The sequence below is a fragment of the Clarias gariepinus genome, chromosome 7 (genome assembly GCF_024256425.1).
Source record: "Clarias gariepinus isolate MV-2021 ecotype Netherlands chromosome 7, CGAR_prim_01v2, whole genome shotgun sequence".
NCBI lineage: Eukaryota > Metazoa > Chordata > Actinopteri > Siluriformes > Clariidae > Clarias > Clarias gariepinus.
In genome coordinates, this window is record NC_071106.1 from 21,339,735 (window position 1) to 21,356,614 (window position 16,880).

The 16,880-nt window shown below is 37.4% G+C and overlaps 1 protein-coding gene across 3 annotated transcripts in view; it reads left to right on the forward strand.

Annotated features, from left to right (window-relative positions):
• gnao1a (guanine nucleotide binding protein (G protein), alpha activating activity polypeptide O, a) overlaps positions 1-16,618 on the forward strand; it is an 81,454-nt gene extending 64,836 nt beyond the window's left edge. Inside the window, exons 6-8 of one of the 3 annotated variants that reach the window (XM_053499709.1) lie at positions 3,075-3,204; positions 6,257-6,410; positions 14,220-16,618. In XM_053499709.1, coding sequence (XP_053355684.1) covers positions 3,075-3,204; positions 6,257-6,410; positions 14,220-14,407 — 472 coding nt within the window. In that variant the 3' untranslated portion in view covers positions 14,408-16,618. Of the gene's footprint in view, positions 1-3,074; positions 3,205-6,256; positions 6,411-7,016; positions 10,219-10,478; positions 10,633-14,219 lie in introns of those variants that run through there. The other 2 variants (XM_053499708.1, XM_053499707.1) reach the window with 2 other exon arrangements.
• The last annotated feature ends 262 nt before the right edge of the window (positions 16,619-16,880 follow it).

The window sequence follows — 16,880 nt, forward strand, 5'->3', positions numbered from 1 at the left end:
CTTTAATGCCAAGATCCAAGGTTTTCCAGCAAAACATTGTCCAAAGCATCACATTCCCTAAGTCCGTTTGCTTTCTTCATGTAGTGAAATCTTTAGTGCGCCATCTCTTTCTCGGGTAAGCGATGTGCACACAACTGTCCATCAGCATAGTGTAAAAACAATTGATTTTTCACACCAGACTTTCACAATGGACCTTCTACCATTGCTCAGTGGTCCAGTTTTGATGTCAGCACCATGCACAGCAATGTGTGTTCTGACACCTTTTTATCATAGCCAGCAGTAACGTTTTCAGCACCTTTTTTAGTTTGTGCTACTTTTCACTCCTCATACACATTGGGTGTCCATGCCTCTGTTACAAATTGACTTGTTGACCTTGATTAAAACACTTTTGGTAGGTACTAACCATTGCATACCAGGAACACCACACAAAGACCTGTCAAACTTGGGCCTGGTCAGTTATTCCATCTGGTCTGCATATGAACAGAAAAAGGATATGGAGGTTACTTTTTGTAACCTTGAAGGCCACCCATTCCAAGATGTGAATTCCATTCCACAGTGGTGACCACATTAACATTTTGTTGACAGCATTTTTGCCTGGTTAAGTTTTAGAGTGGTTTGTTCTAATAGGTGTTCTAGACTTTTTTTTATAAAGGAAAGAACAAGTTTTAATTTGAATCAAAGCATGAGTTTGCAACCACTTTTGAAACTAGTATATTGTTGATACTTAATTGTACATTTATATCACCACATACACAACTGCAGGTTAAATTATCAGTTTTTACCATGAGGAAATTATGGAGGATTATGGATTATAAAGTTATTACATTTTGGAAAATCCAACCAAAACAGTTTGGACATTTGATAATATATAGGCACTCTTGTGTTTTAAAGAAAGCATGCACAAAAATATTCTCTGTCAGTTTGTTATACTTTTTGCAACTATTGAACATTATGTTTGGTTATATTATTTTATACTATAAGAACATGCCATCATATTAAATATAATTGAGACTATAGGTTGGTCCCAACCATGATATTTTGGTGGTGTTTGGAGTTGAACACATGCCTGTTCTGTAACTCAAAGTCTTAACCACTGTGCCACCACACCTAGCGCTACTAACCCACAATGATTGAACTACTTAAACCACCAAATTAACTCCACTAAACAATTGTATTGAATCAATGCAAGCTAGTTTGCTTTATTTGTTGTGAATTTGTGGTTAAGTTTCAGTTGCAGTTTGGTAGGTTGTGTGTTCAAATTCTCATTTGTATCCTACATCAGCAAAATAAGTAAATGTACCACATCATGTTATTTTGTACCATGTAAGATGTTACAGTACTTTTTATTACAGTAATGCAGTCTTAATATATTTTATTGATTTGTATTTAACTTTGACTGCCTGATTTTACACGTGCGATCATCTCTATGAACTGTAGATTGTATGAACTGTAGAATTTGAGAATTACTAAATATTAATATAACATTTGTATTAGATAGATATTAAGTAATATTTTACTAAAATGGTGTGGAAATTATTTTATTTAGATCCACCAGCTGAAAAAATGTACCAAAGCAAACTGAGCATACAGTAAGCCACGGTATTCACAATATTAGTTTGTAATCAGATACTGACTGTCAAAATGCTTACGAATCTTTTACACCATCACATCATCAAACATATGAGCGTGCGGGGTAAACACTGTAGAGATTTCACCAGACAAATTTCAAAACATGTATACGATCTAATAATAAAGAGACATTTCTAGTGAAATGTAGTAAACCGAAACAAAACAAGTCAGTTGAGTGATGAGAGGATGTTGTGAGTGCTGATGAGAGAAGAGACTGATGTGGATAATTCCTTAATGTTCAGGAGTAATAATGTTTGATTAATACTGTTTGGGCATCTTTCAGTGCAGTTGGAATAAAATCTTTAAATGCTATACCTTTACCAAAGAGCAACACATTTTGCTTTAGGAATTCATGAGAGCTTTATATGGTTCCTTCAGGCTGCAGCACATGTATAAAGTAAAGGATAGTGAATTATAAATAGTTTATAAGTAATCCCAAAACAGAGGCAACACTGCTCGGTTCAGCAGAAGTTCACTAAAACTAAAATCAATTTAAATCATCCAATAGTTACTGATGAAGTGTGGCAGCTTGCAGAGCACATAAAATTTGCCTTATGACTACCCATATTTGGCGCGTCCACACAAACACACTCACAAAGCTTTTTAATGCCATGCTTAAGTACATGGAATTAGATGATAATTCTTTTTTAATTTTGATTTGTGGTGCAGTCGCTGAGATTATCATCCATATAGATACTTGCATTAAGATATTTGCAACAGATGACATTCTTAACCTTTGCTAGAGTGTACCTTCATCTGCTTTGCTCTCCATGCTCTTGTCTGTTTCTTCACACACACACACACACACACACACACACTGTTTTTAGCTCTCTCTCTCTCTCTCTCTCTCTCTCTCTCACTCACTTTTTCCCTCTCTCATCTAGTTAATGAACCTTTAAAAATGGACTAGGCTGAAATAAATCTGTAAATTTATGCAAAGGCTGTTGCATGTCACAAAAGGCTCAATGCATCTCTAAAATGTTGAAATTTAACCCTGCATTTGGTGCAGAGCTCTGCTTATTGTACAGTATGGGCTCCACTCAGATACAGGAGTTCATAAGTTTGTAACATTTATTAGTATGATATTGATAATGTTATAAAAAGCTGTTATTGGAAACAAAATCTGTTACGATCTAATTACACAAAACTCAATTTGACATCTCTAATAAATGTCTGTTAAACAGTGTCTTATTAGAAGTGTAAAACACATTTCAGAATTGCATTCTTATTCTGCTGGTTGAAACTTGAGTTAGATACCCAATTAGATACAGAATTAGATTAATGAACATCATATAATTATGAAACTCTTGATAAATGAGTCACATTTATGTGGCAGATGCGATATCCCTGCAATTGTTTATTATAAGATGATATATTTACAGATGCAGTATGTACAGTAGTTGTTGTAAGTGGATGTGAAATTATGTTGTGTCCTATCCTCACAGGCTGTTTGATGTGGGAGGTCAAAGATCAGAAAGGAAGAAGTGGATCCACTGCTTTGAGGATGTGACTGCCATCATCTTCTGCGTGGCTTTAAGTGGTTATGACCAGGTGCTGCATGAAGATGAGACCACGGTGAGAGATATTCCTTGTCCACAGACTCCACTAGACACATGGCTACAGATACAAATTCTGCTCTTCCTACTTACTGTACCTGTTTTACAAAAAAGACTACACAATAAACAAACACACACACACACACACACCATAAAATTTGCAATAAAATACATACAAAACACAAAGAAAAGCATGAATCAGCTACAATTACATTCAGCTAACAGATTAAGAATATACACAAGTACAGGAATATGATGGATGATACTTACAGATCCTACTAGTTTCAACATGAATAGGATATCACAGATGTATATAAAAAAAATACTACTTACCTTGTGATGTGAACATTCTAAAGTTTAAAATTCCTTGCTATTACATGCCATGGTGCCATTCCAATGCATTCAATTGAATACAGAAGTCAGAAATGACCATATGGAAACATGCAGTAAACTTACAACACACATACAAAAACTCTGTCACTCCACCTCAATCTCTTGAGTATGTTCAGAAAATTCATAGTCCATCCCAACCAGGTGCAGATCCTTACAGGTCACCCAGATGTGCCCTGGTAAGCCACAATACAACACACTTTGTGAATTCTGATATCCTGATAGTGCTGCAAAATCTCATTTACATAAATATTTCTCCCCAGATTTTATGTGAAATTATTTTTTGTTTTTGAAAACTCGAGCAATATGGCCTTTATGATATTTGTTTGCACATGCAAATTGCAAATTATTATTTATAGCGCCTGATAAGAATCTGACAATATGCAAACATTCGCAGATATTTGAATAATTAAAAGTTAATTAAGCACACTTAAAGAAATAAGCACATTTGCTATATTATTCTAAATCACAAACACAACTAAAACTTTTTCTGTTAGTTTCACACTGCATATAGAGAAATGGACAAACCAAAAAGCAAACATAATTACACAAGTGGTGTGTAGGTGAGGATAGCACTGCAGTGCTACAGTGGTACATAAATGATAAATATGAATATACATAACCAGGTTAAACCTTACTTTGTAAATATGAGATATCCAGCATTTATTGTATTCTTTTGTTCTTTAGTCCACATATCTAAAACAAACCGTGTTTGTTCAGCATTTCAGCACGTCCTTTGACCTGGTTTGTGTCTCACAAATCAAAATACACACCAGTGTTCAGGTCACTTCCTGCAGTTGGGTCAAATCAGAGTGTAACCATGTGCTCAATGTGCTTGTAGCACACAAGATTTCAGTACACAGGACCTCTCTCAAGTGATCTTAGAAATGTTATATTAGTCACGCACTAAGGTTTAAAATTTAACTAATCAAATTCTGTATATATGGAAACACTTAATTATATACTGCCTTGACTGAATCTGTACAGAATCATCTTAAGATTTTAAAATAGGCAAAAAGGCGGGGGGGGGGGGGGCGGGGGAACAACACCCAGGTTTTAATAATTGAATAATAAAATGAAAATTTAAAAAAATCTGTCATTATCACTGAGCTTTTTCTCTCCAGTGAAGGCATTAAGTATACATGGAGTTTAAAATTCAGTCAGTTTTTCTGTAGTCTGGAAACTCAATTTATATTTATTGCCATCTATTTCAGAAAGAAAACAGATTGATTGTGTCAAAGCTGCACAAGTCTTAAACTCATTCAGGCACACATTTTACTGACAGAACATCATAATAATTTAATGACTTCTGCTGCTTAAGGGGGGGGACACACCTGAATTTATGGCCTGATGGATCATAGCATAGATCTGTCCATTAGTCCTAATGCAGGCTGCATTAATGCAGTGGATAGAAGCAAAGACGTTGCATGAGATGGAAGCATTCATTATAAATCATGGTTATTTATGCAGAGATGAAAAAGGGTGTGGACAAACATCACACATACTTACCTGCTCACATTTTGCTATTATGTTTTATTTTACTTTCTGTATCTATGTGTCCCCTGGCTGCCTTCACAATCTTGTTCTTTTTCAGTATTTCCTCTTGCTTTAGAACACAAACGTATGCACTCAGATACACAGCTCCTTGTACTAACGCTGTATTCCATTCTGTATACGAAGTGCACGAGACTGTGTGACTTTTGCGCTGTCTCTCTCCGGAACTGTGCTGTTCCTCACACTTTGGTGATTGGATCTGCTTACGCTGTTTTTCAACCCAGCCATGCGGAGTGTGTGTATAGCTGTGAGTGTGTATGCGTAGGTGTGAATGGGTGGGTCAGGGCTGTTGTGAAATGACGCCTGTCTGGTTGCGCTGATCTTCCTAAGTGTCCTCGTGCCACCTCCTCTGCGTGTGCGTGTCTTCCTCCGACCATCCCAGCTCCTCTTCTGCCGTCTCTCACCGCGGCTCTGCTATCTAACCAATCGTCAAACGCTAAAAAGCAAAACTGGCTCTTCAGATGGCCCATCCACAAGAACATAAGTGCAGGTATGAACCCCACCCCCATTCTCCCCACCCCCAACTGCCACTGGCAAAGAGCAATGTAAAGACTGAAAGCAGCACTTTTTTTTTTTTTTGCCTTGTGTGCATATCCTGTTTGTGTTGGGGAATTCTGTTAAAATGGAAAAAGGAAATGATTAATGTTTTATCCATAGATGATTGATTACTGCTGCTGCTTTAAATCAAATGTTAGCTGGATATAAGTTATGTCCTCACTAATTTCCCCATGCTGCTGAAATTTTGGCCATTTTCTAGCAATCATTTACAGTATCTAATAATTGTACAATTTAGGAACATATACTTAACATAGACACACATGCTGGAGAAATAATTACTGTAAATGCTCCCACTCTGTCTTCATTATGCTAACATTATAACGCATCACTTTTCCTGGGGATGGGGCTTTCTCCTTAATTAATTCACATGCAAACTGTAACAGGTCCTAATTTCTCTGATTTCCTTCCTTTTCTTTCTCTGCTTATACTGCTTGCGAAGAGTGTACAAATAATACCATTTTTGATGGTTTCTATTAATAATAATCTCATGTGATTTTTTTCGTGAGTGTGTGTGTATGAATGCATGACTCTGAGCAGACAGTCTGACGCCTTGTTTTTTTATTCCACAGAATCGCATGCACGAGTCTTTGAAGCTGTTTGACAGCATCTGCAACAACAAATGGTTTACAAACACCTCCATCATTCTTTTCCTTAACAAGAAGGACATATTTGAGGAGAAAATAAAGAAATCACCCTTAACTATCTGCTTCCCTGAGTACACAGGTAAAATTGCCACCCTGACAACGTGCTGTTTTCAGTCAAGTGCAAACAAGATTTCTAGAGAAGGAAAAGAACATAGGAGTCAATTGGTATAAGAGAAGTAGAATTTAAAAAATGAAATAAAAAAAACAGAGAGAGAGACAGTGGTGGCAAATAACTATGACTAAAATTTTAGCATTTTTTTGTTCCGCTGGATGCAGTTAACTTTTAGCTGTAATCTTCATTTTTTCAGCTCAGTTTATGCAGCCGAGTCCAGTGCCCGTTCTGCTTATCCATTTACACCGTACACAAGCTCCTACTCACTTATCTCGCCACAGCATTAGTGTACTACTATATTTCATCAGACAGCCAACAATGTCAGGCCTTCAGTCTATTACATGAACACTGTGGGAACTGAATTTAACAGACTGTAATTTTATTACATTCTTTTGTTTCCCCTGCACTGCTTTTATGCTCCAATTTCGTATTTAATTTGTCCAAACTTCTCCTCCTCTGCTGTCCACTATTGTATTTGGAAACCTCCTACGATCCTTCTACCACTTCCACTCTTCTCCATCACTTCATTCTGTGCTGTTCCACTCTTCCTTTCTGCTTTATGTTGCTCTTCAGGACCAGACACGTTCCTGGAGGCAGTGGCTTACATCCAGTCACTGTACGAAAGCAAGAATAAGTCCTTCAATAAGGAGGTGTACGCCCACACCACCTGCGCCACCGACACCAACAACATCCAGTTCGTCTTTGATGCTGTCACTGATGTCATCATCGCAAACAATTTGCGTTTCTGTGGTCTTTATTGAGCCAAGATCTGTTATATACACCCTTGTATTGCTCTCTTTGTCTAGCTCTCCATTGGTGGACTACAGAATGAAAGCTGACCAAAGAGCTTCCTCTTCAGGCATGAACAAGAGGATTTAAAATCCCAGCTATTGCTGTAAACACAGGTGGAAGTGAATTATCACATCACATTCTCACATTAAATTGTGTTTATTAATTGTTTAAACGAGCTGGTACAGGGAAGATATAGCAGTTGAATTAATTTAAATATCCAGCTACCGTTATTCAGTAAATGTAACCCACTCTGTCCCCATAAGAATTCCAATCTTTAAATTATATTCATTATTATTTAAAGGCCAAATTAATGAAGTCAATTGTGGTAAAATCATTTGCTGTCTTGAAGTATTTTTCTTCAACCCTTAAAAACACAAAGCATGTTATAGCATTGGGTGCCTTAAATGGGCATTATTGCTGTACCATGTGTATATTCCATTCTTATGAGACCATCTCATATTTACAGTGCCATAGATAAGAATTTTATATATTATCAAGACTTGAAATTTAAGAAAACTCATTAACTAAATGCCATTAAAAGTTCCTCACAAGAAATGAGGCCTTAAGCAGCTTCACTGCAGAAATAGCACCCTATCTGCTTTTAGAGTTACAATCTCAGAGTATGCAGTCAGATTGTACACTGTACCAGTCTTTAACCTCGTTGCTGGTTTGTATGTATTATTCTTATGAAACAAGAAACGCTAAAAGTACAAGGTCTTATTTCGATTGTGGTAATGAAGGTACAATGGGTATGTACTGTATTTAAAAAAAAAACAGTTTTACATTACCTTAAATTGTTCATGTAGTATATAGTCAAACTGTAATGTTAATTTGATTTATTCAGCAGATCAGAGATATTTCAGACACTTAAGATTAATTAATTAGGAATGATCAAACCACTTCTGTCATCTTTTTTGAATGAACTGTCTGGCTTTTCATTGTTGTGCTTTCAGCTTACGCATCCAGAGCAGTCAATGTGCATTGGCCGTCTGTGTACAGTTTAATCATAGTGTCGGAATGGCTCAGCTAGTACGCCTCAAGTTGTTAGCTGTTTTTTTTGGCCCCGCTCTGTAATTTAGCTTCCTGATAACCTCCAATCAAACTCTTTTTTTTTCTCTCTTCCTTCCCACAAATCTGATATCCTTTCCCACATGTCCAAGAGAAATACAGCTTCACTGAGAATCAGCAAGTATTTTTAACATTGCTCAGACTGGCTACCAGGAACAGCACATGGTCATTTGTAGTTAAAGGAGGGTGTCACTGAGAATCACAATATAATTAGAAAGAGAAGTGCTGTTGTAGCTACAGACAGATTGCACTACTCTTTTTGACATTCACTTAATTAGGACTGTTTAAGAAAGTGGAATACTGGATCAAAAGACACTCAGCACATACAGAGACTTCTGTACCTATTATCTGCATGAATGTATGTCAAGCTAGGTAGCTGTTTCACTAATGGATGGCCCAAGAGCTATATTTGCCATAAATGTTTCGTGTCCTAATTTTCCCTTTACTCCTTTATTGTACAGCACCACTGGGAGTATCATCACTGGGTCACCTTATGGAACTTAACTGTAGCATTTAGTAAATCTTTAGTAGCCATTTGTTCCATATGCTGAAAATTCTGAAACCAAAACGGCAGCACATCAGGGTAGTTGCACTGCAGTGATACTCATAAATTACATTTGGTGCAAGTATTATTATTATTATTATTATTATTATTATAATTACCTGACAATGCTATGACCTAGAGACAGCACTTTTTCCACTGATGAAGGGAAGAGTCTTTAGATGAAGTTTCATGGTATGACATTCTACTGGCATGATGCAAGCTTCTCCTGCTGTTTAAGTGTGTGTGTATAAACACTGGCTTAGTGACAGATCAGCACTGAAATCTGAATCTAAGCTCTTAGCATCTCAGCTGGAAGGTTACTATGTATTTTGTTGCCAACAGAAATACTGCAACACACCCTCTTATCCATCCAAATGTGAACACTTTTTCAAATTGACACAGACCTTCTCAGCTATCTGTTTTCTTTTTTTTCTGTTGCTCTTCCAAAAATGCTTTATGAGTATGGCCTTAAACCTAGCCTTTCCACCAGAGTAATGGTCCATAAGCTTTGTGCTGCTGATCAGGTAAATGATCGGCTTGTGCAGCCATAGTGAAAAAGAAATTGTTCTACTGGTGCAGAGACTTATGGGAAAGGAAGTTTTTTGGGCATGTAAAGAGATTTGTGGGTAATTCAATCAGTACACATTGAGTGACTAACGGCTGATTGTTCCTGTGGTTTTATATGGGCTACAACAGCTGGTACTGTGGCCGGACTGCTGTCAGCATGGGCTCTGATGTATGCTTGGTTAGAAATAATCCATTTGACATCATGTTACCTGCTGGAATAAGTTTTATAGCCAATGAAAAATGCTGGTGCAGAATATTGAAAGGGAACTGCAAAAGAAAGTACGTGTCCTGTCTTAATGCTTGCATAGGATGTTTAAATATCTTTCATAAAACAGTCATTTTTCTTGATTAATTTACTCCAAGTTACATTAACACTACCATTATTGGATTTAAGCCAACATATCAATAGTTCCAAAATAGGACACTTGCACTATTTCATAAATAGGTCCAAAACAGGACACTTGCATTGCAGTGGGATGGCGATTTTAAATAATGCCGTCCATGATGGGAAGAATCTGGTATGGAGAAGTGATTTTATTATAGGTACAAGTGCCAAGTGCCATGTGTTGTATTATAGTGCCATCTGTTCACAGGTTTATTGCAAAGACCTAAATGCAGACTCTCTGTATTCCTTGATATCTGTTCACAGGATCACTGTGTCTGTCAGTTTCATGTCTATCTGCTGTAGTTGTATCATTCACTGCTCCGGATTATTTATTCAACAATGGATGTGTATTTGTGTGTATGTATTTATATGAAATGAATAAAGTGCTACTTGAATTAAACTGTGTGCCATTCTTTGCATTGTGTCTGTTTGGCTTATATTACAACCACACATCCACATCCAGGTCACACCCTTATACTTTCACACTCAAATACTCCCAATTAAAACAATATTTGAAGAATATGACTGGAAAATATGACCTCAGCTTTTCTTGTTCTACTTGCTACCATTGTGGGCCAAAGCTCACCTACCTTGGCCTTAATCACCTTTCCTTTTCCTATTTTCCTCTCGCTAACCTTTTCTGCATTCTTTCTCTCTTTATTTCGTTCTTTCCCTGCAGAATCGCATGCACGAGTCTCTTATGCTGTTTGACTCCATCTGCAACAACAAATTCTTCATTGACACTTCCATCATTCTCTTCCTCAACAAGAAAGACCTGTTTGCTGAAAAAATCAAGAAATCGCCCTTGAGTATCTGTTTCCCAGAATACACGGGTAAGAAAGCTCACAGATGCACAGATTATTATTGTTTTGTTAGGGTATTTGCTGATCAGTTGGTGTAACATCCACCAAAGCTGACTGGAAAACTTAGCTAAGTAGTCTTTTAATGAAGTTGTCTGGGATTAGATAATGGATAATATTAAATATGTCTTCATTAGAGATTAGAATTTAGCTTGGCTTGCTTTTCTCCTTGGTTTGTTTCTATATAGCCATATTAATCTGCAGGTTATAAAGGTGGTGATGCTTCCGAAACTTTAACCTTGAAAGGACCAGTTGGACAATTAGTGCCTAAAAATCCAATATTAAATCACTACCTGCATCAGCTGGAGAGGTTAATGGCTAACTCATCCTTCCTCTAAAAGATATGGAACCAACCAAGTACATCTTTTTGAACTAATTTCTTAGGCAGTGATTCAGGGCAGCTAAACACTTTCAGACAAAAGCCCAATCCACCTTTATCCACAAACCTGAAGACACAGATGTCCATGATTGGCTAGTGTAGCTGTGATGGATAGGAAATATCAGGCTGGAACATTTTTTTAGATTTCAGGGATTTAGATTTGCAACTCCAGCACCAGTCTTATCTCTCATGCAAAAGAAAAAGGCTTTTATATGAGTTACAAGACTAACAGATACTAAGTACTGTAAGTATGGGATGCAAGAGTGGCATTTAATGAGTGGTGATACAGAGCACTGGGACATTTACCTTAAAAAAAAAAAAATATATATATATATATATATTAGATAAAGGAAAATTTTGCAAGGGAATGGGTAAGTAAGAAATGCTGGAGTGAACGTCAAAGTGTGCAAGTATTAGTCAGAAGCAGTGTCGAGCAGGTAAGATTGCATGAAGCTGTTCGGCTGTGGCAATGGCAGGTTGGGAAGGAGGGCATGTAGCGGTGGAGGCAATTGTTAGCTTGTCAGCAGTGTGTCTAAATTGATTGCTTGAGGGGCCGATCACCTTTTGTTTGCAGGCCAAAGTTGGAAGTGAGACGCAGCCTGATAAGGAATAATCCTTGGCAGTGGCATTTTCGGAATCTAAAGCAAAGAAGCTGATGTGGCTATTGCAATCCTGTGGCCGCGCAAGCTGGCGAAGTGGGCATAAAATGGAGGCTGCAAGCTTACCAGCATTATGTCCATGTTGAAAGGCAGAAATTTGGGCACAGTTCTATGGTAGCGTTGGCAGTTTAGAGTTCAAAGCTAAAGAGCCAACGTAGCCATCACAGTCCGATAGCAGGGCGGGAGGCCAGTATTTAAGGTAAAATAGCCCATCATCTGCAGCATGTCTGGAATCCGTAGGGAGGAAGCGGACATGACTATCAGAATTCTGCGTCTGCACCGGCTGGCCAGAGCTGAAGTCATTGAGAGCAAAGCCCTGGCAAGTAAGCGAGATGGGCATGTAATGGAGGTGACACTCACAAGCTCATCAGCAGCAGCCCAGAATGCCAGTCATAGTTGATTTGGTAGCAGCAACAGGCCAGAGTTGGAAGCGAATGAGCAAACATAGCTGTCACAGTCCGGTAGTTGCAGCCAGTCATCTTCGGACGCATCACGTCTCGGATCCTGTAGTGTAGAAGCAGATGTAGCAGTCCGATTTCTGCAGCTGTGACGGCCGACCAGAACTGTGAAGGCCTTGAAGTTGAGGTGGCAGCCGATATCTTTACCGTGGCTGAATCTCAGAAACTGGTCCTAACTGAAGGTTGAAGCACCAGTGCAGCGAACACAGTCCGTTAGCAGATCGCTCTCTGCAAGCTGCTTAGCAGCAAAGAACAGTTCTCAACGTTATGGTTTGAAAGGGCACACACCATGGCTCTCGCAGCATGTCATTTCCAGCCAACTCTTTACTTATTTCTCCTGACCCCCGAACTGGTCCTCTTTCCTTCTTTCATTGAGGAGGGGAGAAAGTTCTTCAAACATAACATAGCGCAAGGTGTGTCATGTTTTATGTGTGCTCCTCATTTCTGCTGAAGGATGGGCTCCAATGCCAGATAAGCTCATTAGTTTCATTTTGGTCTTCCGTGAATGTGGAGCAAAAAAATTTTGTGTGTCCATCATTGGAGAATACAAGACATGTTTCACGCCATATCGAATGTGTTGGAACAATCATTAATAACGCTAACTGCCAGTCACCAGCATGGGTGAAAGTGTACAGTCCACAGTGCAGGAAAGGGGAGAGCAGCTGCCAGCCAAAACCCACATTTAGAACTAGTCATGGAAGCACTGGAAAACACATATGATAATGTTGTCATTTTAAACCTTTGTCTGCTTAGCAGCTTTGAAGTTGTTTGAATTGCCTCTTAACCACCATTTGGTTCTGTTTATGGCTAATGTGATATGGCTAGCTTCTAACACAAGTCTAAATACCAAATCCCACTCAAACCCTGATCAAGGGCAGTACTTGGTGTGTGCATTTTACACTTTGTTCACTAGTTTTCCTGGAAGTTAGCTAATATTCTTAAGTGGAAACATAAAATAATAATGTGCACTTCTCAGGAATGTCTACGACCTCCAAAGTTTATTTTTCTCCTTTTGACTACATAGTACTGGTAAGAATTTACAACTTTCACCCGTATTAATTACACTAACCTTCAGGTGATAGCTCAGCCAAACGTTGTTAGTTAGTTCTGCCAGTCATGGAAGCATATGTGTTGTTATAGCAAAAGAACTCACAAATCACAAATCATCTGTTGTTAATAAATGGTGTTTGTGTAACTGTTGTATAAAAGCAACATCACATTTGCAGTCAAATTATTGTACTGAATTTCAGTACAGTTGTGACATCATTTGTACAGGGGCTGTGGCCTTGTACCTACGACTACATCACAGCCAAATTTAAATTTAGTTTGTCACATACATAGTATAATATGCAGTAAAATGCATGTATTTAAATACTTGAGATAAATTACTTAGAGTATTTAAATAAGGAATATAAATTATGAATATAATACTAAAAATAAAATTTATTTAATATTTTATTTTAAGATTAAAATAAAGAATATAAAATATAAAATAATAATATGGTAAAAATTATACAAATATAGAATACATAGAAAACTTTTAGCTGTAAAGTTATGTACAAGTAATAAAATAGAATTGAAATAAAATTGAAATCGAAAAGCTGTGCTGATATTCATCACAACGGCATTACCTTGAGCATGATATTGCTTAATTATGCAGAGTTCTTCTCTTATTGCAGAATAGTGTTCAGATATGAAAATGTTTTAAGGCAAGAAATAATTGCATTTAAAGGAGAGGTAGAGTTTATAAATGTACTTGTCACTGGTAAGTTAAAGTGAAAGCACCGAAAGTTCTCTATGAAGAAAGCTTTTGAAGATCCTGAAGGCATCCAGGGACTAGCCTAAGTCAATTTCTGGAAGAACTTCAGTGTTTACCATATGAGTTTACTCATATTCTTCTTTTACTCAACAGGCACTTTAATGACATGTGCAGGCCACAATATTATTTTAATTTAGGTAAAATAAAATTCTGTTCCTGTTTCTCTCGCCCTTCTTTTCTTTTTCTTGTTCTCTGACTACTTCACTGTCTTTTTTCTCCCACATTCCTCACTGGTTCCTCCGCAGGCCCTAACACTTACGATGACGCAGCTGCTTACATCCAAGCACAGTTTGAGAGCAAGAACCGCTCGCCTAATAAAGAGATCTACTGTCACATGACCTGTGCCACGGACACAGGGAACATCCAGGTGGTGTTCGATGCAGTCACTGATATCATCATCGCCAACAACCTGCGAGGCTGCGGCTTGTACTGAGGCCACTCTCACTTTCTCGAGCCAATTCCTTTGGAAACGATTATTATCAAAAAATGCAAGTTGGTAAATAATAATGATGATAATTTTAAAATAGGCATATATATATATATATAAATACTATACATAAAAATTTTTAGTTTGTCAAAGAGCTGCCAACAGAACTGATTTCTTATAGAAACCCAGCCTTTATGGTTTTAGAACAAAGTTGGGACCTTCTTTTTTGTTTTCTTCTTTGCTGTTTAATGTTTTGTTTTTTCCCCTTATTTTCCACTGTGTCTTTTTTTGGTTTGAACTAAACCCTTTTGTTCTCAAAAATATTTTTCTTTTACTATATTTTTATTTTTTGTTTATTGTCTGTATATTTATTATGTGTGTATCAATCAGAGGGCTGAATGATACGCATTTTGCCTGAGTATACAATGTTATGCTAATGATGTAATTATTATGTATGCTAATGATGATGTAACGGGGAAAACATTAAAAAAAATCTGTATCAGTGGCTTGGACAGTAAGTCATGAGCACCAGGTATAAAAGTCAGTCAAAGCCAAACTGCAGTTGTAGCGTGATCCTGTACGTTGGGTTTTAATTAGATCGGGTTTTAATGGCAAAATTTGTTCTGTTAGCTGGTCAATATTACAGAAAAGGTGAACCCCAGGACTGCACCCTACATGCTTCCTTTCTCATTTTGTTGAATATTGTTCACTCTGTGTTATGTTACTGGCATGTGCCAGCTGAATTTTTTTGTTGATGTGTGGGGCCATGGCAAGTGTGGCTTTGAGCCTCTTGTCTAGTTCCTGGTTTTTAAAAATGTCATATCAGTGCCAACCTTGTGAGAACGATAGGTCTGGGAAACTAGCAACACTAGTAAATTATAATGACAAACATATTAACACTTTCATATAAGGAACTTCTACTTTTTTATTGTTTTATTAATTTATTAATTTATTTATTGATTATCCGCCTTCCCTCCTTACTCTCTTTTCCTAGAATTCCAGTTTTAGTTTGTCTCCAGGCTGGGTAACGGAGTCAGTCCCCTCTGACAGGTCCCGACACAAATAGCATGACCCTTTGACCTTTGTATAAAGAAACAGCTACCTGCTTCACTTAGATAAAATCAAAGAAATAAATGATAACAAAAATCTATAAAAGACAAAAAATAGCAAAAAGTTGATAAAAATGAAAAAAAGAAGAAAAAAATGAAACAACAGCAACAACGTGAGAGCATTGTGTAAGCTGGGATTAGGGGGGGAGGGGGGGTTTGGGACAAATACCCTCATAACCGACAATATGGTGCCGAATGGATGATGGACGTTGGGCTGCGTGTCTTTATAGAAGGCAGTGGATCCTGTCATTCTAGATTCTTTTCATGTAGACTAAGTCCAAAATAATAATTGACAGTAATAAACAGTGAAAATGAAGATGAAATAAAATATGACAATTCTGTAATATCAAAAATATATTACTTGTGCTTTGTAGCTACAAGACATTTTTCCTCTTTTTCACCCCCCCCCCTTTTTTTTAAAAGAGAAAACGATTTTCAAGAGTTCTTGCAATTCACTCTTGAAGCACCCTTACTGACCAACGTTGATGTTGAACTGTACCAATTCCCTTCTGCCTGTTTGTCCTGCATTGCAGTACTTAGCCAGAAAAAGAAAACAGTATATGTATCTTTTTATTTATTACTTTTTTTTTTATATATATATTTTTTTGAAGAACCACTTTGTGGTGTGCAGGCCCAAAGGGGTGGATGCACTAGGCTGTACAGACTTCATGCGCTTTCTCTTCCTTATGCATTATTTCTTTTTGGGGGGATTTAAAAAAAAAAAAAAAGAGAAAAAAACTCTTTCCAGGTCTGCATAGAAAAGCACAGCTCTCACTTGACACACGTAGATTTGGAATGATGTATATCACCTCTCTCTACCTGCCGCCTTAGTTTGACTAATGGAAAAAGATGATGAAAAAAACAACACTCAAACCCTGTGTATAATAACATATACCAGTTATGCTTTGGGATATTCTTTTCTCCACCTGCCCCTTCTCCCAGTTTTCCTTTCATCTTTCTTTTTACCCTCTTCCAGTGAATGCTTTCTGTGCTGCTTATTTCTCCCTCTACTTTAGTGAATGGTTGTTCTTTCATGTGGGATGTTCGTGCTGGAAAACCAATCGAATGTAGTGTTTACATTAAAAGCCACAGTTTTCATGACTACAAACCTCTAGCTGTCAGGTTTTGATTATTGTCTATCTCTCCTTATTGCTCATGAATGGTTGCTTGTACCATGTGCATTACACTTAACAATGTGGAAGAAGTCCGTGTTCAACTTAGCATTACAATGTTCGTTCACATTTTTTATGTGACAGAGGTTGCGTTCACATTACAAGCCACATCGCTCAATTCAGATTTTTTCATGACGGTTCACAGTGACTTTTTATTTGACGCACCAGTCCCCTAAACAGCATGCATAAACATGTTGA